The sequence below is a fragment of the Palaemon carinicauda genome, chromosome 39 (genome assembly GCF_036898095.1).
Source record: "Palaemon carinicauda isolate YSFRI2023 chromosome 39, ASM3689809v2, whole genome shotgun sequence".
NCBI classification, from domain to species: domain Eukaryota; kingdom Metazoa; phylum Arthropoda; class Malacostraca; order Decapoda; family Palaemonidae; genus Palaemon; species Palaemon carinicauda.
This window is the reverse complement of record NC_090763.1, coordinates 4,784,952-4,810,454: the sequence shown is the minus strand read 5'-3', so window position 1 is coordinate 4,810,454 and position 25,503 is coordinate 4,784,952. Positions and strand designations below refer to the sequence as shown.

The 25,503-nt window shown below is 38.7% G+C and overlaps 2 protein-coding genes across 7 annotated transcripts in view; one reads left to right on the top strand and one right to left on the bottom strand.

Annotated features, from left to right (window-relative positions):
• The window catches only part of LOC137630964 (uncharacterized), an 87,887-nt gene extending 75,267 nt beyond the window's left edge, over window positions 1-12,620 (top strand). For all 6 annotated transcript variants that reach the window (XR_011041827.1, XR_011041826.1, XM_068362493.1 and 3 more), the window contains 2 exons: window positions 2,549-2,756; window positions 12,404-12,620. The gene's annotated coding sequence lies outside the window, so the exon portion shown is untranslated. The remainder of the gene's footprint in view (window positions 1-2,548; window positions 2,757-12,403) is intronic.
• Rubicon (run domain Beclin-1-interacting and cysteine-rich domain-containing protein rubicon) overlaps window positions 1,552-25,503 on the bottom strand; it is a 53,649-nt gene continuing 29,697 nt past the window's right edge. The window contains exons 8-13 of the mRNA XM_068362489.1: window positions 20,760-20,938; window positions 20,037-20,182; window positions 19,358-19,540; window positions 13,622-13,804; window positions 12,627-12,780; window positions 1,552-2,264 (exon numbers count right to left, since the gene is read on the bottom strand). Of these exons, the coding sequence (XP_068218590.1) occupies window positions 2,049-2,264; window positions 12,627-12,780; window positions 13,622-13,804; window positions 19,358-19,540; window positions 20,037-20,182; window positions 20,760-20,938 (1,061 nt within the window). The 3' untranslated portion in view covers window positions 1,552-2,048. The remainder of the gene's footprint in view (window positions 2,265-12,626; window positions 12,781-13,621; window positions 13,805-19,357; window positions 19,541-20,036; window positions 20,183-20,759; window positions 20,939-25,503) is intronic.

The following is a 25,503-nucleotide window of genomic DNA, read 5'->3' as shown; positions in this document are numbered from 1 at the left end:
ATCTTTTACTCTGTCCTGTAAGAGCAGTCGGAAGGTCTCTGAAGAAAACATTCTCTCTTAGACCTAGAATTCTTGACTTATTTGTGAGAACAGGCCACATCAAAAAGAAAATGTCAAATGAATACTGTACTATTTATTTTTGGGTTGCACGAAGCCATCATAAGTGTATAAATCTTCCAAGGAAGCATCACCAGGGACCCCCTTAGAGCACATGGTGTTAATGTCCATGTTGCAACTTTAGTGTTCCACAAGAACCACTTGGTAGCCCAAGTTCTTAGTGTCTGGAGAAGGCAGAATAGCTTTACTGGCCACAAGCTAAAAGATTATGGTTACAGGTCTCAGGACCTTTATTCTTTAGGGCATAATGTTGAGGCTTGACAAATAATTTAACTTCCACTCTTATGGGACACCTAGCCCTATATCACGGTATGTTATTCTCTGCATTATAAAGGGTATGAAATGTTTAGTCTGAACGTACTGTACTCTCAATAAGAGTCCTGGAGTACTTGCTTGGGTCACACCCTAATGCAGGTCAGAATAAAAAGTTCTTAATTATGATGGATTATATTTCATAATTTGATATTTCGATGTGTAATTTTGATATAGCTTTTCTCTCTGTCTGAGCATAGAGAGTTACAGACATTACAACCCCGCCACTTCACAAGCTGGTTGGACTGTCTTCACCTAATATACTTTTCACTTTTGTATAAATCCTGGTTTTCCCATTGTAATTGTCTAGGAGCGGATGACACCCTCTGAAAGGGAATTTCTTCCCACCTATGGACGACTCATTTAAATGGCTCAGAAGTTTGTATCTGTGTAGAATAAACTGTTTCTAAAAATTTTATTTTTCCTAGATTTACAAACTGTCATTTAAGCAAAGGTTCTTCCTCAACTACTCCAAAACTCTTAAACCAGGATAGTGGAGCTTGGATCACAGCATTTATGTAATACTGCCCAGCAGTGGAGTTGTAAAGTAACCTGGTATAGCTACAAATAAAAAATTTGTAATACAGTACATTATAGTGTAGTGTGTTATGTTGGATGAAAGTCAATGAAGTTGACTTTTTGTAGATACTATAATTTAGTGCGATTTTGAAGTACAGTATGCATTTGACACTATATTAGCTGTTGTCGAGTTAAAATGGTTTGGGTCTAGTTCGTGTAAAGTGGAGCACAATGTTACCTGAATTTTCATAGATCAGACATGACAAATCTATAAGGTACCATTGCTTCTTTACCCATCTATCATTATTAAAACATTGCTGAAGCTATTTAGTTTCTAGTAGCGTTAGCAACTTTGCCGTCCCTGTGAGCTAGGATGGGGGATTTTGGGGAGCCTTAGGGTCTCCTATTGAGTCATTGGCCGCCATTGCTGCTGTCACTGATCCCAGCTTGATGGAGAGGGGATTTGGGGACAGATCATATGTATGTATTTATGGTCAATCTCTAAAACATTGTCTTACCTCTGCCACTGATGAGCAACCTTTCAAAAAAAAAACTTGCAGCCGTAATTCAATGGAGGAAAATGAGGCAAATGAAAAAAACATGGACCAAAAAGTCTTTATTAAAATTCAACATACATAGATTTGGCAACAGAGTGTGTTCCTTCGATAAATAAATAGAGCTCTGAAGTTGAACTTTTAACAGCTAAAACTACAGATGCTGTCCTCAATAGCATCGTTATTACTTCAAATGCAAATGCTAAGAAAATACAGAAATCTCATAATCTTTATCACAATATACATTGTATACTTCTTAGCCTTCAAATTAATTTAAAAAGAACCATTACAAATTATATTCATTATAAAGTTTTCCCATATAAAGTTTTTCTATATATTTTTATCAGCAATACTGTATAATTAAATTCCTATCACATACAATGCAGTGAAAGCACCTGTAGTTATGAAATCTTTTGTGGAATTAACAACAATTTATAACAATTCTTTGGTAGTAATATCTAAAAAAAACTTAGATAATGTTTCAGGAAGGGCATAAAAGCTTTTTTTTTTCTATGGCAAGATTCATGGAAAATATTTTGGAAGTGGTCAAGATTTCTCAAAAAAATCTTCACCGCCAAGCATTTCATGAGACATTCTTCTAGACTCCCTACGAATACACCGTGGGCAACGATTAGGAGAAAAGCACCCTGAATGAAAACAAGCGCTGCAAATTTCACATAATGAAGTGGAGTCCAATTGGAATGGGAAGATAGCCTCCCCACGACAGCATATTTCGCAAATGAACCCACGACCAAGGCACACCTGCAAACAATTGCCATATTAATTTTGTCATTTTTCACATTACTCTGTAATACTACAAATTTAAATTCCTCTGCACAACATATCCCTCTATTTACTAAGAGACTAACACATAGCTATCTAAAATTACATTTAACATTAAATTTCTATGATAGAACTGTAGCACCTAGATACTTGCAAGAATCTTGTTATCTTTTATATACCCTCGTCTATATTGTGTAATGTGCTAGATGTCTTTAACATCTGATTGTGTATAATCAATTTATTAATTTTTAAATCCATTAAAGGGAAAAGATTGTATTCAAGAACTCTTGCTTTTGCAAGCAACTATACACTACTTGGGAATCCAACTACTACTAGTGGCAGACTCTTTCATGCAACATTACACAGCGCTCTTTCAAACCGCGCATTGGGACAGTGCTTTGACTGCTTTATCTACTTGTCAAATAGTCATCACTTGTTTTGACTGAAGATAGTGAAGCACATGGAATACAAGTAGGTTTGTTCCTTCTACTCCATTGTTGTTTTCATCCAAATCTAGTATGTCATAGCCTGTTTAAAGCCACAGAAATAATCCCATAATTTGTTCTTCAGGTAATGGTCATAATTTGAAACTAACTTTTACTACTGCTAGTCACAATACAGTGAGTAACCTTATTCCTTGTTGCTTATCACAATCTACTACCATTTGAAAATTCTATGAAGCCTATATTCATTCAACTACACAGGACTGAACTATTGGAACCTTGGTAAGAAAAAGTTTTAGGTACCTGTAACTACAGCCGAAGAGTAGCTAAAACATTAATATTACATACTTCCAAAATCTTTTAAGACCTTATCTTCTCTAGCTTTTGGAGCTCCCAACTTTATTGCTAATCACCATCTACCAATGCTTATATACATCTATAAATTTAGAAACTTCATCACCTTCGCTCTTAACAACTGAAGTTGTCCACATGGAAAATGCCACAAACTGGAAGGGTCCCCACTCATGAAAAATTGCAAATGGAAAACTTCCATACCTTATTGTGACAACATCTAAGCTTGCTCTCATTGATCAAGATACAAATGTGCTTTCTATACTACAGTACTTATTTTGCCCCAAAACTGAAAAATGCCAGGTATACAAATGTTTTCTATATTCACTCCAAATTTTTAATTACTGACCCAAATGTTTATCTAAGCAACTGTTGGGTCACTGGATTACGCTAATTTTAAAGATGACCAGCTTTGATATTGTAACTGGACTCTTAAATGTCCACAAAATACAGTCTTTGTAGCAGCAAGACCATTTGATGAAACAAAAAACCATAGAATGAAATCTAGAGCTGGTAGCATGAGTTTACAAAATTTATAGCTGGAGACAACAACAATCTCCCGAGTTTATGACAGCTAATGCAGTTAGAAAAATATTGAGCTTGGGGTAGCAGGAACAGGTGATAAAATAGAGCTCAAAAGACCAAATGTTTATAAAGCACAAGGCTCATGATGAATAAATCATTCGTCAAGATAAAACAACCAGGGAAAGCAAAAAAATTACTGAGAATGGCACTCAACATAAAGAAAATTACTGAAAATGGCACTCTTCAGCAAGAAAATTACTGAATATGGCACTCTACAGCAAGATCATGTAAAGAAATACAGTTCTTGGCAGCTTGAGCAGGGGATGAAATATGGAGCTTGTGACGTTAATCAGTGAACAAAATAAGAGCTCATGGCAGCAAGAAAATGACGAAATTTATTACTAATAATTGCAAGTACCGGCAACCAAGAGCAGGCAACAAAGTACAGACCTTCTAACAGCAATATTTCATCGCAGCCATACAAGAAAATTAAATATGGAACTCTTGGCAGTAAGTGCACAAGAAGAAATAGAGTGAGCATGTGGCATCAAGATCAGGTGATGAAATATACAATTAATGGGAGTTAGACCAGTAGGCAAAATGAAGATTGTGGCATTTTAAGCCAGCGACAAAATACAGAGTAATAGCAAGCTTGGGAGCTGATAAGTTGCCAAGTTCTAGTTTCACTATAAACTCCAGACACTATACCAACCATCAACCAACAAAGAACACTGCTTAAGTATCGAGCAAGAGGGTATAAGATATATAGCTGGTGGCAGCAAAAGCAAGCAACAAAATGGAGCTTGAGGCAGTAGGAACAGACGGCAAAAATAAATGTGTGGGTGACAAAAGTAAAACATGAGCACACAAGTCAAGTACTATTCTGCAGAACTTTAGCAGCAAGAGAGTAATGTTGAATATAATCTTAAATATACAGCTTGTGATAACAAGAGCAGTCAATATTTCATTAACTGATATTCCTGCTGCAAGTTCTAGATGCTACATAATATGGATATCATGCCTACAGCAAGTAACCAAATATAAAGCTTACAGCTGCAGGAGCAGGCAATAAAATGTAAAACTAGTGGAATCAAGTGCACATGACAAAATGTAGGGAACGTGGCAACAATAGACAAAATATAGAGATTGTGGTACCAAGAGCAGGGGATAAGAATATAGTAGCTCCTAACATTAATAACAGGCAACAAAATATAGCGCTCGTGGTTGCAAAAGGAGGTAACAAAATATAGAGCAAGTGGCAAGCAACTTGTGGAAGAAAGAGCAGGTGACAAGGTAATAGAACTTGTGACAGCGAAAGCAGACGAAAAAGTAAAGAGCTTGTGACAGCAGGAGCAGGCGGAAAATTATAAAAATTGTGATAGCAAGACCAGGTGACAAAATACAGAGCTTGTGACAGCAAAAGCTGGTAACAAATTATAGAGCTTGTGGCACGTGACAAAATATGGAACATGGCAGAAAACAAGATATAAATCTCTAGCAACAAGAGCAGGTGACAAAATCTAGAGCTCTTGCAACAAGAGCAGGTGACAAAATATAGAGCTCGTGCAACAAGAGCGTGTGACAAATATAAAGCTCTTACAATGCTAGCAACCCCCCATATAGAGCTTATGACAAAATATAGAGCTCTTGCAACGCTGGCAGCCCCCATAATATAGAAGTCGTGACTGCTAACCGACAAGATATAATGCTCGTGACAGCAAGAGCAGCCGACAAAATATAGAGCTCGTGACAGCAGTCTCAACTGACAAAATGCTTGTGACATCCAGAGCAGCCAACAAAATACAGAACTCGAGACAGCCAGTGCCAGCGACAGAATGTAGAGCTTGCAACAGCAAGGGGGAGCGACAAAGTATAGAGCTCACGACAAGAAGAGCAGGCGATAAAATATATAGCGCGCAATAAACTATAGAGTTATGTGACAGAAGGAGCAGGCGACAAAATATAGAGCTCGCGACAGCAAGAGCAGGCACTAAACTATAGAGCTATGCGACAGAAGGAGCAGGCGACAAAATATAGAGCTCGCGACAGAAGGAGCAGGCGACAAAATATAGGGCTCGCAACGGAAAAGCAGGCGACAAAGTATAGAGCTTGCGACAGAAAGAACAGGTGAAAAAGTGTAGAGCTCGAGATAGCAAGTGCAGGTGACAAAATATATTACTCACAACAGCAGGAGCAAGCAAAAAAATATAAAGCTCCCAACAGAACCAGCTGGCGACGAAATATAGAGCTCACGACAGCAAAAGGTGGAAAAAATATAGATCGCTAGAGCAAGAGCCGGCGACAAGATATAGAGCTTGCGACAGCAAGAGCCGGCGACAAGATATAAAGCTCGCGACAGCAAGAGCCGGGGACAAGATATAGAGCTCGCGACAACAATAGCCGGCGACAAAATATAGGGCTTGCGACAGCAAGAGCCGGGACAATATATAGAGCTTGCGACAGCAAGAGCCGGCGAAAAGATATAGAGCTCGCGGAAGCAACAAAATATAAAGCTCGCGGCAGCAAGCGCCAGCAGCAAAATATAGAGCTCGAGACAGCAAGAGCCGGCAGCAAAATATAGAGCTCGAGACAGCAAGAGCCGGCAGCAAAATATAGAGCTCGAGACAGCAAGAGCCGGCGACAAAATATAGAGCTCGAGACAGCAAGAGCCGGCGACAAAATATAAAGCTCGAGACAGCAAGAGCCGGCGACAAAATATAAAGCTCGAGACAGCAAGAGCCGGCAACAAAATATAGAGCTAGCGACAGCAAGAGCTGGCGACAAAATATGGAGCTGGCGACAAAATATGGAGCTGGCGACAGTAAGAGCCGACAACAAAATATAGAGCTCGCGACGGCAAGGGCCGGCGACAAAATATAGAGCTCGCGACGGCAAGAGCCGGCGACAAAATATACAGCTGGCAATAAACTATAAAGTAATGTGACAGAAGGAGCAGGCGACAAAATATAGAGCTTGCGACAGCAAGAGCAGCCAATAAACTATAGAGCTATGCGACAAAAGGGGCAGGCGACAAAATATATAGCTCGCGACGGAAGGAGCAGGCGACAAAATATAGAGCTCGCGACGGAAGGAGCAGGCGACAAAATATAGAGCTCGCGACAGAAGGAGCAGGCGACAAAGTATAGAGCTCGCGACAGAAGGAGCAGGCGACAAAATAAAGAGCACGCAACAGGAAAAGCAGGCGACAAAGTATAGAGCTTGCAACAGAAAGAACAGATGAAAAAGTGTAGAGCTCGAGATAGCAAGTGCAGGTGACAAAATATAGAACTCACAACAGCCGGAGTAAGCAAAAAAATATAAAGCTCGCAACCGAAGCAGCCGGCAACGAAACATAAAGCTCACGACAGCAATGGTGGAAAATATATAGAGCTCACTAGAGCATTAGCAGACGACAAGAGATAGAGCTTGCGACAGCAAGAGCCGGCAACAAGATATAGAGCTCGCGACAGCAAGAGCCAGTGATATAGATCTCTCGACAGCAAGAGCCGGGACAATATATAGAGCTTACGACAGCAAAAGCCGGTGAAAAGATATAGAGCTCGCGGCAGCAAGCGCTGGGAACAAAATATAGAGCTCGTGGCAGCAAGCGCCGACAACAAAATATAGAGCTCGAGACAGCAAAAGCCGGCGACAAAATATAGAGCTTGGGACAGCAAGAGCCGGCGACAAAATATAGAGCTCACGACAACAAGAGCCGGCGAAAAAATATAGAGCTCGCGACAGCAAGGGCCGGCGACAAAATATAGAGCTAGCGACAGCAAGAGCCGGCAGCAATATATAGAACTAGCGACAGCAAGAGCCGGCGACAATATAGAGCTAGCGACAGCAAGAGCCGGCGACAAAATATAGAGCTCACGACAAGAGCCGGCGACAAAATATAGAGCTGGCGACAAAATATAGAGCTCGCGACAGCAAGGGCCGGCGACAAAATATAGAGCTCGCGACAGCAAGGGCCGGCGACAAAATATAGAGCTCGCGACAGCAAGGGCCGGTGACAATATAGAGCTCGCAAGGGCCGGCGACAAAATATAGAGCTCGCGACAGCAAGAGCCGGCGACAGAATATAGAGCTAGCAAGAGCCGGTGACAATATATAGAGCTCGCAAGGGCCGGCGGCAAAATATAGAGCTCGCTACAAGATATAGAGCTCGCGACAGCAAGAGCCGGCGACAAGATATAGAGCTCGCGACAGCAAGAGCCGGCGACAAGATATAGAGCTCGCGACAGCAAGAGCCGGCGACAAGATATAGAGCTCGCGACAGCAAGAGCCGGCGACAAGATATAGAGCTCGCGACAGCAAGAGCCGGCGACAAGATATAGAGCTCGCGACAGCAAGAGCAGAACCTGCTCTGGCTGGCTGTCGTGAGCTCTGTATTTTGTCGCCTACTCTTGCTGCCGCGAGCTCTATATTTCGTCGACTGTTTTGGCTGTCCAAAGCTCTACATTTAGTCACCTGCTCTTGCTGTCCTTAGCTCTATATTTTCTCGCATACCTTGCTGTCCCGAGCTTTATATTTAGTCGTCTGATACTGCTGCCTCGAGCTCTATATTTTACCAGCAGCTCTCGCTGTCCCGAGTTCTATATTCGTCGCCTGTTCTTGCTGTCCCAGGCTCTATATTTTGTCACCTGTTCTTGCTGTCCCAGGCTCTATATTTTGTCACCTGCTACTGCTGTCCCAAGCTCTATATTTTGTCGCCTGCTCTTGCTGTCCTGAGCTCTATATTTTATTTACTGCTCTTGGTTTCCCGAGCTCTAACTTTTGTCGCCTACTCTTGCTGTCTCGAGCTCTATATTTTGCCGCCTACACTTGCTGTCCTGAGCTTTATATTTTGTCACCTGCTCTTGCTGTCCCGAGCTCTATATTTTGTCGCCAGCTCTTGCTGTCCCGAGCTCTATATTTTGTCGCCACATCTTGCTGCCCCGAGCTCTATATTTAGTCCCCTGCTCTTGCTGCCCCGAGCTCTATATTTTGTCGCCTGCTCTTGCTGTCCCGAGCTCTACATATTTATTTCCTGCACTTGCTGTTCCGAGCTCTATTTTGTCGCCTGCTCTTGGTTTCCCGAGCTCTATATTTTGTCGCCTGCTCTTGCTGTCTCGAGCTCTATATTTAGTCGCCTGTTCTTGCTGTCTCGAGCTCTATATTTTGTCGCCTGCTCTTGCTGTCCCGAGCGCTATATTTAGTCGTCTGCTACTGCTGCCCCGAGCTCTATATTTAGTCGTCTGCTACTGCTGCCCCGAGCTCTATATTTAGTCGTCTGCTACTGCTGCCCCGAGCTCTATATTTAGTCGTCTGCTACTGCTGCCCCGAGCTCTATATTTAGTCGTCTGCTACTGCTGCCCCGAGCTCTATATTTTGGCACCTGCTCTTGCTGTCTCAAGCTCTATATTTTGTCGCCTGCTCTTGCTGTCCCGAGCTCTATTTTGTCGCCTGCTTTTGCTGTCCCAAGCTCTATATATATTTAGTTGTCTGCTACTGCTCTTGCTCTCCCGAGCTCTATATATTGTCTTCTGCTACTGCTGTCCCGAGCTCTATATTTTGTCGCCTGCTCTTGCTGTCTCGAGCTCTATATTTTGTCGCCTGCTCTTGCTGTCCCGAGCTCTATATTTAGTCGCCTGCTCTTGCTGTCCCGAGCTCTATATTTAGTCGCCTGCTCTTGCTGTCCCGAGCTCTATATTTAGTCGCCTGCTCTTGCTGTCCCGAGCTTTATATTTTGTCACATGCTCTTGCTGTCCCGAGCTCTACATTTTGTCACCTGCTCTTGCTGTCCTGAGCTCTATATATATTTAGTCGTCTGTTACTGCTGCCCGGAGCTCTATATTTTGTCGGCTGCTCTTGCTGTCCCGAGCTCTATATTTTGTCTCCTGCTACTGCTGTCCCGAGCTCTATATTTTGTTGCCTGCTCTTGCTGTCCCGAGCTCTATATTTTGTCATCTGCTCTCACTGTCCCGAGCTCTATATTTTGTCATCTGCTCTCACTGTCCCGAGCTCTATATTTTGTCATCTGCTACTGCTGTCCCGAGCTCTATATTTTGTCGCCTGCTACTGTTGTCAGGACCTCAAGATTTGGTCGCCTGCTACTGCTGTCCCGAGCTCTATATTTTGTTGTCTGCACTTACTGTCCCGAGCTCCTTTCATCACCTGCTCTTCTTTTCGAGAGCTCTAAATTTTGTCGCCTACTCTTGCTGTCACGATCTCTATATTTCATCGCCTACCTTTGCGAGCTCTATCTTTCATCACCTGCTCTTCCTGTCATGAGCTCTATATTTTTGTCACCTACTCTTATTGTTGCAAACACTAAACTTTGTTGCCTGCTGTTGCGAGCTCTATAATTTTTCCTCTGTTCTTGCTGTCGTGAGCTCTATATTTAGACAACTGCTTTGGCTGTGCAAGCTCCATTTTATTTCGCCTTTTCTTGGTACCACAAGCTCTATACTTTTTGGCCTGCTCTTGCTGTCACAAGCTCTATATTTCGTCATCTGCTCTTGTTGCCACAAGCTCCATCTATTTTGTCGCCTGCTCTTGCTGTCACGAGCTCTTTTTATTTTATGATGTTCACTTACTGCTGCAAGCTCTTTATTTTACGAGCTCTTGCGTCATGGGCTCTATTTTTTGGCCTGATTTTTATGTTAAAAGCTCTATATTTATTCACCTACTATGGCTCCCATGATCTGTGTATTTAACATTTGCTGCCACAAGCTCTATATTTTTTCGCCTGTCCTTGCTGTTGTAAGCTCTATATTTTGTCGCCTGGCCTTGCTGTCACAAGCTTTATATTATTTTGCCTGCTCTTGCTAGGATAAGCTGTATCGTGCAGCCTGCTCTTGCTGTCCAGCTTCATATTTTACAATGTTTACATACTGCCACACGCTCTGTATTTTGTGGCTTGCTCTTGTTGCTAAGAGCTATTTTTTTTTGCTTGTTCTTGCTGCCAAGAGCTCTATATTTTGTTGCCTGCTCCTGCTAACACGACTATTTTGTTGCCTGCTCTTGCTGCCATGGGCTCTATATTTTGTTGCCTGCTCCTGCTGCCACGACTATTTTGTTGCCTGCTCTTGCTGCCACGAGCTCTCTTTCTTCCTGGTTCATGCTGCCATGGCCTCTATTTTGTCACCTGCTATGGCTGCCACGAGCTCAATATTTTGTCGCCTGCTCATGATCCCATGAGCTCTATCTTTAGTCAGCTGATCTTGCTCCCACCACCTCTATATGTTGTTGCCTATTCTTCCTCCTACAAACTATATTTTGTCATCCTGATTTTGCTGCCATGAGCTCTATATTTTGTCACCTGTTCTTGCTTCTAAGTGTTCCTATAGTATGTCATGAGCTCTATATTTTATCAGCTGCCCTTTCTGCCACAAGCTCTATTCTATCTCCTGATAATGTTTTAATGAGCTCTATATTTCATCACCTGCTTCAGTTAGCAAGTCTATACTTCAGAGTCTGCTCATGCTGCCACAAACTATATTTTGTAGCATGCTCTTGGCGCTGCAAGCTCTATAGCACTTGCTGCTTCAAGCTCTTTATTTCTTTACCAGCATTAAGCTCCATATTTCTTTGAAAACTCTTTCTGACAAGCTGTATAAGTCCCCTCCTCAAGCTCCCACCTGCATTGTATTTCGTTGCCTGCAGTTGCTATGAGCTCTGTTTCATTCCCAGCTGTTGCTGCCACAAGTTCTATATTTTGTCGCATACCCATTTCAATTATTCTTGCCGCAGGCAGAGGCTTTCTATTCCAATACTTAATACTTCTACCCATACATTAAAATTCCATTTGTTAAACTCGCTTACTTGATCAAATGATACTTTTCTCTCATTTATTGCTATTCATAGCATCTTCCTCCCACTTCTATTCATAGCTTCTACAGGTAAAACAATGTTTACATCCTTTTGCTACTAACATAACTATGTCTGTATCACAGTATATTTTACGTTTACTGGCATTATTTCCTACCCACTAATTTTGCTGGCATTTTTTAACTTCCTAAAAATTATCTTTTTACCTCTAAAAATTTAAACTGCTGCTGGAAACAATTTTTTTATTCTAACATATTTATCTGCAAGTGCTTTAATTACATAAATTGCAAATTTTCCAGTAAACTGACATATGTAATAAAGTTTTATCAGAAATTCTACATCTCTATTCCTACCCCTTCTCTTGTTTGGATTCAAGTTGTATGTAGCGATAAATTAATCTTCCAATCATAACCTTACCTAGTTGTGGACTAATACTCTTTAGACCATAATTTCTAGCTGCACCTCCCATCAACCTTTCCTATAGTGAAGCAGCCATAATTATCTAATTTACTCTGTAAGCCATCTTACTTGGTTATCTTCTCTTTAATTGCTCCTAATACACATTACTATTTTCAGCAACCTTTACTCATTAACTTTTCCATTAGTCTTTTAACTGTATTCCCATATAATCAATACCTTCCATCTGCTAGCTTCTGCTGTCATAAACATTAGTGGATCATTCTTCTCCCACATTCAACCCTGCTTATTAATTACTTTACTACAACAAATCCCTAAATTTCACATTTTATTTCCAGTATTGTGGCTACTTTTCACGTCACCAAATAATATATATGACCAATATTGTACAAAAAGACAAGAATATCAAGAATAAGAAAAATTAAAGGTTTGAGTATGATTTTTTTTCATTGTTCAATTTATTCAAAAGATGAACCATTTCTGTGCGCGCATGACTTTCTAAAGATTCTGCAACATTATGTAATCAATAACAAAGAATAATCATTATTCTTTTCCGATTCTTTTCAGATAGAGCTCAGTGCCGTACTGGAAATACTCAATAACAATTTAATACTGGAATGAATATATTTATTAACAAATCTTCAAAACTAACAATATAATACAGTAAATTAATAGTATTGATAATTGAGCCTAACCATTAAATTTTTAAATTTTATAAATTCAAAAGTGTTTTTAATACACCTGACTAATCGAAATGTAAAATACAAATAACCAACATGTAGATACATACCTCGCATTTAGAAATATGACGAATGCAAACCGATGTAACATCTTTAATAATATTGACAAGCTGGCCAGCTCTTATGCAATCTAGATCCTCTAAAGAATAAATGTGGGGATCACTTGCCCAGTGAAGAGGTAACTTGCCAAGGGACATCTTTTCACTAGATAAGAATAAAAATGTTTAGTCTTCCTTATATACAAAACCTTATGGACATAAAACAATTGTTTAGATATACATAAAACTGTGTAACCATGCAGGCTTTAAAAGTTTACTCTGTATACAAAACTAAATAATGCCTTAAGGAGCTTAATAATCGTGATCCAATAATGTATAATGCTTTCTTATTACAAAGCTTCTTATATTACAGAGCTTAAAATCAAGTTTCCTTAGATTATCTCCTGTTCATAAGCTTCACAAGTCTGCCCCTGTTATTCTAGAATGATGATGATCAACAATGACCTAAAATGAAATTGAAATTAAAATTGAATTGTCAAGATGAGTGGAACTTGGTTAACAGTATAAAATTGCATATATAGAGAGCAGATGAGCTTGAACAGTTGTCTCTAAAAATTTTCCTCGCAAAACTGATTTTCCTATTGAATCAAGACCTTCAACTTGTAGCTTTTGGTTTTTCCTACAGTTGCAGCAGCTTGGCTTAGAGATTCTAGGTTAGACTAAACTGTATTTTAAATGTATCGCTCAATTCTAGAGATTTATCGGCAAAATTAATTAAGTCTCTGTAACTTGGCAAAACTTACACAATACCCAAACTCCTTAATAACAAATTATTCTCTTCAAGTTGAAGTCTTGTTATGTAAAGGGGTTACTATCCAAATATTGATGGCAGCCACAAACACCTAGTGCAAGTTTTTGATCAAGCAAAATTACTCCACATCTGTATAACAAGTATAAATATCAGTAACTATAATAAATCAAATGAACAAAAAAATTCCTTAAATATAAAAACACAAAGATCATACACACACTCATCATTTACTTACTTATGGGCTCGGCTGCAAGTATTTATATATGGCAGAGTATGGTAAAGCTGCAGGCGATATATATGGGTCTGATGTAAATGTCTACATTTCTTGTACAGACGAGGGTTTAAAGCTCCTACATTGATTAAAGGGTCAATTTTCATTCGTTCTAGAAGTTCAAAAGAGAAGCTTGCAACAGCATATCTGAAAATTAACATAAGACAAAAACTATCTCTGTACTGTATACAAGAATCTTAACAATAATTTTTTTTTCTCTACATTAACCAGATGTTCATAATGCTTACTCTTCAAGCCTTGTTGTATATCGACATTTACCCTAAAACTAAACATTTCCTGTCTTCTTTCCTTTCAATAGGCGTACGCCTCTACAGTACAGAATCATGAATCTGGCAGTTAATGCCAATAAAATCAGCTTAGGTATGCTGCAGAAGCTTTGACTGTTGAGTCTAAAGTTAATCCCTTTCCTCTTGAAATAAGATAGTAGGAAGGAGTGGCATGTATACAGTATATACACTAGGATTGTATAGATATAATAATTATCCTTCATCAAAATTTCATTCATTTCTATGAGACTCCCTTGATATATACAATGACTAGTACACTGATGGAGGTGGGGAAAAAGATAGTTAATGTAAAAGGCTATTAGTAAACACATCTAGTACTGTACCCGATTGCTTCTTAGCCTCTTACCATGGCAACCAATTGTCACCAAGTAAGCGAGATATAATTCTAGCCATAAGATTGTTTCCAAATACACAACCACTATCAAATATGTTAACCATCACATTGTATTTTCTAAATGAAAAAAACTACTGCATAATGAGAATTAAACTATTTAAAAAACTTCTCCTTTATACTGCCTCCCTGTGCTTTCATAGTACCTAAAGCCCAGAAATCTTGATGAAAAACCAAGTTTTCTTAGACAATGTTTAGCAAAAATGGACCTGAGGTACTACTGCTGCTATGACTCTTCCCAAAGAAGGTTTCCTACAGAAATTAAGTGATCTAGTTGAATTTCTAATATCATGAAACCTAACAAAGCCATTCATCTGAATTGGATCCAATTCCTTGTGACCATCTGTGATTAACTTTTAACAAATGAAAGAGATTTTTTTTAAAAAGAGGACTAATGAATTCAAAATTCTAGACCCACAAAAAAAAAATTAGGTACCATCTCCTAATATGTCCAAGTCTTATCGAAATAACACTCGACAGCCCACACAAGGCAAAAGAATTTTTCAGAAAAATTACCAATTTTCTTTTCAAAAGTAGGGAAAATGAAAATAGGGAGAAACTCTTCACCTCAATATCATTCTGAGCTAGTAATATAGGTAAGATATAAAATCATCTCATTTTCTCCATAACCTACTTTATATGAAAGCTTGTAGCTTACCAATACATTTAGCAGACACTAAACCAAGAATACTCATAGCTGTGAGAAAAATCTTTCCATGGTTCGAAATGAGAAGCCTGTAAATATTTTAAAAACTCAATCTAGATTCCAATAAATCATTCTAGCATTTGGAGGCTTTTCAAAATCTAAATTTAATAAATTTACACTAGTTTAAGAGCTCGAGTACAGCTTTCAGCGTGGAGATATACAGCCCTTAATTACCGAAATGGTCAGTCTCTACATAAAAATTAAAAGCACGAAAAACTCAACAATACTGTTCAAACTAGTTCTAGTACTTAAAACTTAACTAGATTTGCACCTATCAAAATTAACCTGCCATTGACTTTGATATAAAATATTAGTAAACTTCCTCTTTTAACTTTGAAAACCCTTGGATTTAGAAGATGCTGTAGATAGTTCCCAAGCAGTAAAATTAGAACATTGGGGTTTGGGTGTACCGACCTCATAACATGATGTCTGATCAGATTAGTCATGTATGGGTAGTGCGTTGGACATTCCAAGAATAGAGGGTACACAAGTATAAAACACACTTTTTGCAGCCAAAAGGGAGTCGCTAGTGCCATTCTGCAGTTTCCAGGCACTCCTGAACTTTTTTTTTGTCACAGCTCAAATCATGGAAAAGGAAGAAACTTGTACATATACAGGTTCTGGAATTGGTGAACAAAACACATACTTTATTGTTGAGCGCTGTTGAAAGCATCTCAATGTTTTATCTTCCCAACCAATTTTGAATCTTTAGACACTAAGAATGCCTAGATCATCTTTTTTCCTTTCTCAACTGATCTATTTAGACATTCGACCTCCCTGGAATAATCTGAGGTAGAAGGATTATTCCCCTAAAATGCATACTAGTCAAAATCCACTATCCGAGACAGGAATTCCGACCTTGTTCCTTCACTCAAAATATAACCTAATGTTGACGTGCCTTGAACACACAGAGGCAAACACTTTCCGATTACCCTTAAATCCTGAGCCTTTAGTACCTAGAACACCAGTAAAAGTTAAAGGCAATTGACATGAAATGCTGAAATTCCTTGAGCACCTCTGTGACAGGAGATAATCTAAAGTTTTACATCATCTTTACAGTGAAGCATCCTTGAAAAGATATATCTGGAATTTTCAATTTACAGACCAAGGACACTCCCTGGGATAACAGACTAGTACTGTCCCCAATTCAGTAGCTGAAGTTGATTGTGTTACCACCTGGATACAAATAACCTAACTATGATCCCCAAATAAAATGATATTGAAAAGTTCTATTCTTTAAGCAATCGATTGGAATGAATTTCTCTAAAGAAACCTTAGTCTGAATCCAAATTTCATACTCTTGAACTTTTTCAACAAAAGAAGGAAAGACTAAACTCCCATTCAGGCAAAAAAAAAAAAAAAATTTAAAGGAACAGTTATCATTCACAAACATAGAATCCTCAGGGTTGAAATCTAAAAACTTCTCCAAACTGACCAGAACTTCTAATTTTGAAGGAACCTGAGTAAGCAGACTTTTTTAACCCAAATTCTTTCTGATGGAGCATTATAAATAGCCAGTTATCTTGAATACAAAGGAACCCTGACTCTCAGAAATCTAATCCATTTTGAGAAAGGAGCCATCATCCCTGGCAAAGATTCAGGGGGCTATCCTGAGACTGAAACACAGCCACTTGAATTGGTGAATATATGAACAGTTTACATACTGAAGGAGATTTCTTGTTATGATGAAAAGGAACATAAAAGTATGCATCTGAAAAGTCCATCTAAAACATCCAATATTTTTCTTACTGTGCCCAGGATTGAAAAAGGGATGTGAAAACTAGAAAACTTTAAATTTGAAACTAGAACCAGTCTCCAACCTCGTGACACTTTGATGACTAGGAAAACCCTGTTGTAAAGCACTGAAGGTGAATCAAAAGATCTCTCCTATCCAAGTCTTTTGCATTCTCTACTTTCAAAATAAAACCCTTTGCTTAACTGTTTAAACAACTTTGAAAAAATAGTGGTTACACAAGGGAGGATTGGAGAACAGGGATTCAATAGCCCTTTTTGACCAAGAACAGCACCCACGGCTCAGGACGCAGACTTTCCCATCCCTAATAAAAATTGGAAAACCTTCCCCCCACAGGGATTTACCGAGATACACCGTCATAGCAACTTCCTGTAACTTCAACCAGTAATGTTGGTATTTCGGCCAGAATGTCTGATATAGCTTAATCCTGATGGCCTACCACTGTTACAAAACTAATCCTTTAGAGGAGAAAAATACAATAAGAAAAAAATTTGAGACTTGGTAGCTACAAGTCATGAGAGAAAAATGGAGTGGAGGTTTTCAAGAAAGCAAGTCAAATTATGCCATCTCATTACTGAATCTAACTTTATCAAATAAAGGACCAAAAATATGATATGAAATCAAAGAGTTTTCTGAAACACATATTGTTCCTTACACTTAACCAAAGAATTCACAAAGGCAGTTGCATAATCCTTTAGATGTGCAAGATTCTATTCTACAAAAAGAATTTCCAGTATATTAGTCCATTTGCTCTAAAAGGCTGTATTTAAATATTTTCATTTGCTTACATCAACAATGGATTCAAGAAAACTATCAATATCTGGTTCAATAAAAAGCTTAGGCAATTGATTTTAAAGACCACAGATAATTTTTTTGGCAGAAAAAAAAGGTGGTAAAACTAAATGCGAATGGAATTGGAGGTTTTCCTATCAACTGTCTATAAAAATTGGAGAAAACTAGAATATACTACAAATCTTGGAGGATAACCAAGAGACAATTTGAAAAAAATAAACAGTACTGTATCAGAGTTTACCTCAAGTAACTCTGCTGGATATCTTCCAGAAAAGTTTCCTTGACAATTAGATACTTCATCAGAGTCGAGCTCTTCCTCCTTATCATCCTTATTTTCATCTTCCTGGCCTGAAGTATCCTCTAAAAAAAAAAAAGGTAACTACTGTACAGGTTATCCCTTTTGTTTACTTCTAACAGTAACCATTGCACCTGTACCAAGCAAGGAACTCATTTTCACAAGAGAGGTACCAGCTAGGGAATACTCAAAAGGCGCTCACTACCATCCACATGATGCAATCGTTCAGCTACTTCTAAATCTTTACAAGATTTTTCTCGAATTGATCTTCCCCGTTCTACAGGACCCATACGACATTTCACATCATTAATATAGCTATAAAATGGTTGATCATGATTCCCTGCTTTAGCAAGGGGAGGGATGTTAAGACCTAGTGTACCAGCTCTCTTCTATCTCTGAATCAGGTGGTTGTAGAAAGCAGACCAGATCTTATAAACACAAGGATTTGGCAATAAAAGAACTATAAGTAACTCTACAGTGCAAGGCTATGTAGAGGGGATCAACTCTGTCAGCAATGTGCACCATCAGAATCATTAAAGACTGGTTAACTAGAACTGCTTGATAACTCGGAAAGTTAAATAAGAATCGCTGGTCTTCTTTGATTTAACAAAGGAAGGAAAAAAAAAAAGTGGTAAAAATCTTAGGAAGCTCATTACTATCAAACCTTTAAAGCTCACCGATAGCTAGAGGGGAATAATCTTCTTCCTCCTCACTGTAATCAACTACCCTAGTCTTCTCTGGATTTTCCACTAAACTAACATCAATTACCTTTTACAACCTTTGGAACTCTTAATATGGTCAGCTACCACTTAAACATACCTCTTCTTAAAAAGAAAAGGAAGTACTCATATTCTTCACAACAATTATCTACATCACAAGATTCCAGTACGAGACACAAAGAGATTGAGGCTTGTGATCTCCCACCAATAAATCCAGTAGAAGACTTCTCTTATTATTGCTAATTACTTTAATCACAAAAAACAAACACCTCACCTGAATGGGGTACACATCCATATTGACTAATGAGAGGGGGACAGGAGAACTGAAAAGCCAAAGCCCTTTACTGCCACACTAAATACTTCATTAGAGCCCTAATTCTACTGAAAAGGATGAAAACAGGAATTTTTTCATTTTAGGGTAAATGTCTTTACCAAAACAGGCTTCAAGAGAGAAGCCTTATGAACATCACATCAAGGAAGTTTCAAAGAAATAACAGCAAATTAGACAGTTGAAAGAATAATATCTAATAATGTACCTAGAATGATTCAAGAGATATTAGAATACAAATGAATCTTTTAAATTTGCTTATTTTATATGCAGGCTCAGAGGTATAACCTTACAATTGTTTAAAGCCCTTCGCAAGCACAGTGAAGCTGTTAAATTTAATTATGTTCATATCATCGTTTACTAAGAGCAATGCAATAATTTCTACAAATTAGATACAATCATACTTACAATCTAAAATCCCATTTATGAAGCACTTTTGCAGGTATCATAGCAGTTTGATTTCTATGGCATGTAGTACAGAAGTAGCGCCCTAGGTAATTACATAATCGGAAATGTCTACTTAAACTTTCCGAGACCCGCATTCCACAACCAGCGCACCTCCATCTCTGGATTCCCATGAGAACAGCCCGTCTGCAGGAAAATTTGAAAAATTACTTTTACTCGTCAAAAAGTACAGAACCAACTGATCAAGCTGTCAAAAGCTATCTTATATCAGGAATAATGTGAAAAAAAAATTAATTCCTATCTAGTTGAAACTAGCAGAGTGACCGTACAAATTCAATTACAGTATATACTATATGTTATATTCTATTTAAATAACAGTTCTATGTAACAACTTTCATTACATATATAATTACTCAGTCACTAAACCTCAACCCAAGTTGTTGTTTTTTTCATTTCCACAGCAAAATTAAGTATAAAATGTTATACAGTAATTAGATCTATCTTCAGTGTAAATCTTATTGCAGCAATAAAATACATTAAAATATTCCAGGTCTCATGTTAAAAAAACACGAGTTTCAGAAGGTTCTAAAAGTAGTAACCAGCAATACCAGGCACTTCCTTTTAGGATATTAGATAATTCATTATTCAGTAACCAACTTACATAACTATGACTAAAACTCACTTTGTATTAGTGTGCAGTGTAAGTATAAGTTGAGGACGAGGTGGGGCCCAGTCAAAAGTACCCCTAAGCTGCAACTGAATTTCAGAGTTCTTCTCTGCACCAGCGTCATCTGGACTCACGGCTACACTGGTTGGGAGTGGTAGAAGCTACACAGAAAAAGTAGAAAGAAAATTGATTAGACAAAAATGCACATCCACAAAGATTGAATGAGTGATTGAATTAAATTAAATTGCCACATGGAAATATGAAAGAGCTCAAAAAGCTAGCGTGTCCTAGTAATTCAAATATTCTGCAAGGAAAAAATAAAAAGAATTTCTTTATCCTGCATATGCAAAACTAGTTTCTAAGAATTTTTATCTTGAAGAACCAAACTAATTCATGATAAAAGCAAAAGGCTTGCAAAACTATAGATTGTCCACAGACATCACAAAGTAGAAGGTTTCAAGCAAACACAGTAAAGCATCTTTATCAATTATCCAAAATAAAAGTTTACAAATAACATAGTATGTAAATTATTATAAAATAAAAAAAAGTAAAACTAACATAAATGATATGAAAAGGAAGTCTTGTACAAGGAATTAATGAAGTTTCATAAAAAAAAAAAAAATTCAGAAAACATCAACAAAAATTACAGTCACTTGTGATGAATGTCCACCAATAATTTTGTTGAATACTTTAGTAAGCAAATACTGTATGGATTTAACTAGGAGTAAAAGTATTTACCTTTTGTGGAACTTCCTGCTCTGAAATTAGCCAATCTAGCTCTGAAGCCTTGGGTAATTTCTGTTCACTGAAGCGTTTTAACAGATTAATTGCAACTCCTTCAGCAGATAGTAGGTCTCCCATAATTGGTGGGGGATCACTAGACGATGTCTTTCTTGAAATGCATTTGGGTGCATTCCCTGAAATAAGAGACAAATAAATACACTATATAATATACATTTACAGTACTAAAAAATCTTAAGAGCCTTACATAGCCAAAACAGGTATTCTTTATAGCCAGAAATAAAGACACTACTTCTACTATTAGTAATTGACAAATAAAGCACTATACTTTACTACAGTAAAATACAGCAAATTACTCTTGGCAAGGATAATCACTACTGTTCTTACTCCATGGTAACTACTGTACATACTGTACTTGCACAAGTATTAGTATGCCAAATTGTGTTCCTTGAAAAAGTACTCAAAATACTCTCAAGCTACTTATCAAACTAATCAATAAAATACTACAAATCTTCCTCAACAACCTCCACTTAATGATTTCTTCACGAATCAAAATCATCAACAATTCCAAGGGAAAAATGACAAATTTATAAAGAATTTGTATTCTTTTTAACTATACAAATCTGAGTTCTTTACAGAAAAGAATGACTAGAAGGGCACTCGGAGCACAGACCCCTGTGGCAACTTATTTCTCGACCTTTTGCTCGACCTTTACACATATTTACTGCCGTGGATTTCCATACACTCAAATATGAACCAAGTTTGAAGTCTCTGTGACAATGATGTCCAAACTTATGGCTGATTACATGAATTGGAAATTTTGTTTGACCGTGATCCTGACCTTTGACCTTGACCTTTGACCTTCAAAAATTTAATACTTTCCAATGTTTAACATAACAGTTAATACCTGCATGTTACATTACGATTAAAACTGTGGAAAGGAAGCTGTTCATAAACAAACACAAACATAAACATAACCTCTTTCCAACTTTGTTGGCAGAGGTAATAAAAGCAAAGCAGGAATACTGTACAGCCATTAAAACTTTTAGAACAAGGTGTCAACACCGACAGGTTGTTACCAACGGCCCCCACCCCCTCCCTATCTCTGCCAAATCACTTTGATTGCAGACGAAACTTACTGTATGTGTTTAAGCGTTGGCAAGTAGTATATTTGTGTAAAGAACTTGGTTTGTATAGTTAGGAAAAATACAAATTACCTCTAAATTTATAAATTGTTCCTACACGAATACATAGGAGACTCGTCATTGGGAGGGTGGAAATCCCATTTCCAATTGACTGGAACTTTTATCCGTGACAATGTCCCAGGTAAACCTTAAATGGTTTGCAAAAACACTCAAAATGGATTACCCAGAAAACCAAACTGTTTTGTAAGGTGTAATGATGATACTATGTAGGCATCCTATCGAGTTAATGAACCACATACTTTGTGGGTGTGAACAGGGGCCAATCTGTACAGATTTGAACCTCTATAAATGTAATCAGGCTGCTATGCAGTGGATACAATGTTGGCACGATAAGATATGATGACCTTCAGTCACCGAGTCTAGCTGACAGGGTGTTGAAAGCTGTACCCCCCAAAAGAGGGGAAGGGGGTGTAAAGAAAAGGGCAGTCATTCTTACATTCATCCCAGACTAAAACAGTAACCTCTGTCCTCTATCATCAGCTAATAGTCCTGTGAGAGGAGTTGAGGTAGCTAAACCACTTGCTGGGCAGTTACTAAAGACCGTAAAGAAAATGTGTCTAGAGACCAGCGAGTCAAGTCCTGCAGGTAGTGGGTTGTAAATATAGTCCGACGTTTCCACACGACCGCTTGTCACTGAAAGGTTCTTCCTGAATGCCATGGATGTGCTTACACCTGACATTGTGAGCTCTGAGTCACACTCTTCCTAGAGAAAGAGAAGGATTGAACTCCCAGTCAATGACTTCTATGATCCAGGCAGAGATTGTGTTTTTATTCACCTTTTTAACCCTAACAGTGCTAACAAACAGAAGTTTCAACTGAGGACGAGATCCGCGTGCACGCTCGAGATACCACCTTAAGTGCTCTCAAAGGACACAAAAACAGCCAATCACGATCATCGGTTACCTCCATAAGACTAGAAATCTGAAAGGAAGTAAACGTAGCATCGGGTTACGACAAATTTTGGGTCTTGGCAATAAACTCAGAGATGAAGCTGATTGATATCTGCCTCCATCTCCTTGAATGAGCGATGTTGTTGGAGAAACCATGGAACTTGCTGATCTCTCGGTGAGGCCATGCCGAACAGAAAGACTTTCAATGTGAGGTTATAGTCCAAAACAAACCTAGTGGCTTGAAAGGACCTTCTTTCATTGAAAGGAGAACTTTATTCACGTTCCAAGGAGGAGGTCTCACTTCCAACTAGGGGCAGGCTTGATCAAAACTCCGTATGAGCATCCCAAGCTTTAGTGAAGAGGAAATGTCCTTTCACTTCAGCCTAAAGATCTGGCTCACGGCTGACCAATAACCTTTCATCGCTAATACCGAACAGTTTTTTTCCTCCCATAGATAAATGAAAAATTCAGCTTTGAGGGGTAAAGTTTCGTTTGGTATAAGGAGGATTTTGACCTGAGGTATCCCAACGTGTTTTGCCACTCTGCAAAAACCCTGAGTGAGGAGATGCTGGATAACCTCCAAGCATTAAGTTGTAAGGAATCTACAGAGATGTGGAATATTCAGGCGTGTGGTTGCTATAGCAGGTCAGGAAGGGGAGGTAACTCCCTCGGAACCTCCATCAGCAGGAGTAGAAGGTCCGGGTACCATTTTATCGGCTGCCATAACAGGGCTACCATGCAGTTTGACAATCTGACCTTATTGAGGACTTTCCTCAAGAGGCAGAATGGGGGAAAGGCATATACATCCAAATTGACCCAAGTACAGTGTGTTGGAAGGCATCTTCAATGACACCTGTGGTCTGATACTGGGGAGCAGTACACAGGAAACTTCTGAACGAGGGAGGTCACAAACAAGTCAAGCACTGGCAAACCCCACAAAGTTATTAACCTGTTCATTATAAAAGGATTAAAAATTGACTCTCATCAAACTATCAAAGTCTTCCTGATCAGATTGTCTGCCAATATGTTCTTCTTACCAGTATCAACAGAGCTGACAGGAGATCGCGTTTTCTTCCGTTCATCGAAGGATTTCCACAGCTAGAAGGCAAAGTGAACAGGCAAAGTTATGTGTTTAGATATGCCACTACAGTTGTATTGTTGTTCATCAACACCATCGAGTGGCCTGAAGGAAAGTAATGTCGCCTTTCTGATTGAAAGTTTTTACCTGCTGATATTATTCTTGTATCATAGAATAAACAATCCAAACTGCACTTTATAAAACACAAGTGAACAAAATCTAGAAACCTATATTTTGCCTATAAGAGTGTAATTTGTAATATGTAAAACTTAGAGTGAGTTAGCATCTGTATAACGTCTGCGTTGTTCAGTACAGTATACTAAAAAAAATTTGAAGTTTTGAACGGATATTTATCATATTGGTGACGAAAATTGTGTTCTGCTTCAACTTCGCTTTCACTGAAAATTCAAAGGTTCATGTCAAGAGGAATCTAGGAAAATCTTTTTTGACTGTATAGAGTGTAGGTCACAACATATACTGAAAAATTATATAATACTCAACTTGTGTTGTTTGTAAACCATGGTTTTTGTCTGAACCTGTGAAATGATGCTTGTGAAGCATCTGTTTATTCTTCCAGTAAGTCTGTAAGAGAAAGAGGGCAATCCTATGCTGCACACACATATGTACTAAGATTGTTGAACTTTTGTGAGTGATGTTTTTTCATTAAATGTGTGGCTTACTGAATAACCTGTTCCTGAGGACTTTGTACATTATTCATAAGGGGGTGTCCAACATGAACATTTTTTTTTTTTTTAAATCAAATTTTTCTTTTAAACTAGTTATTGTGGGAGAGAAGTGACGAGGGACACTGTAATATTTTTTCCTCAAAATATAAATTTAGTTATGAGAATTGAAATTTTTCTTTATTGTTGGGTGGGTATTGTCAACCTGGTTATTTGATCAATTCTTCTTATTAAATCTGTCGAAATCATCCGAAGCAGAAGAAGATACGCTCTCCAGTGGAGCCCCCCCAACCAACAGCTCCACCAACCGATCCTTGGAAAGGGAACCCTTGAGCCCCAAGGAAGGCCAAAGCAGACACAAAGCGTCTAGTACACTCGACTCCCCTCGAAAGGAAGCCCTCCCTGTTTCACCAGGGGAAACAGAAGGAGCTTCCTGCCTTGAAAGTTGACCTGGCGTTAAAGGGCCACCGCTCTTGTCCGATTTCCCCTGGAAAAGGCCAACTGAGAAGAGCTAGAAAGGAGAATACCATGGCAAGAAGGAGAGAAGTTGGGACTTCTTCGACTTCGAGGAAAACCCCAAAGGAAGATGGTCCCTCCTGACACTCGTCGCAAGAAGATGCCTGCGTGCAAGAGTGTTCTCTGCATGAGGGGAAAAGTAGGCGAGGGTTAGTCTCCAGATTGAACATGAACGTAACGTACCCACGCCCCTACACGCAAGAACAAGTTCACATGTCCAGCATACCTCACCAAAGCACAAAACACACAATCCTGAAAAGAAAAAAAAAATGAGTAATAGCCAGTAAATCTAGAGCGAGGTGAGAACATCTGTTCACACCAGTGGCTGAAATCAAAGTGGTTTGTTAGTGAGTGAGCAGGGGAGGGCAG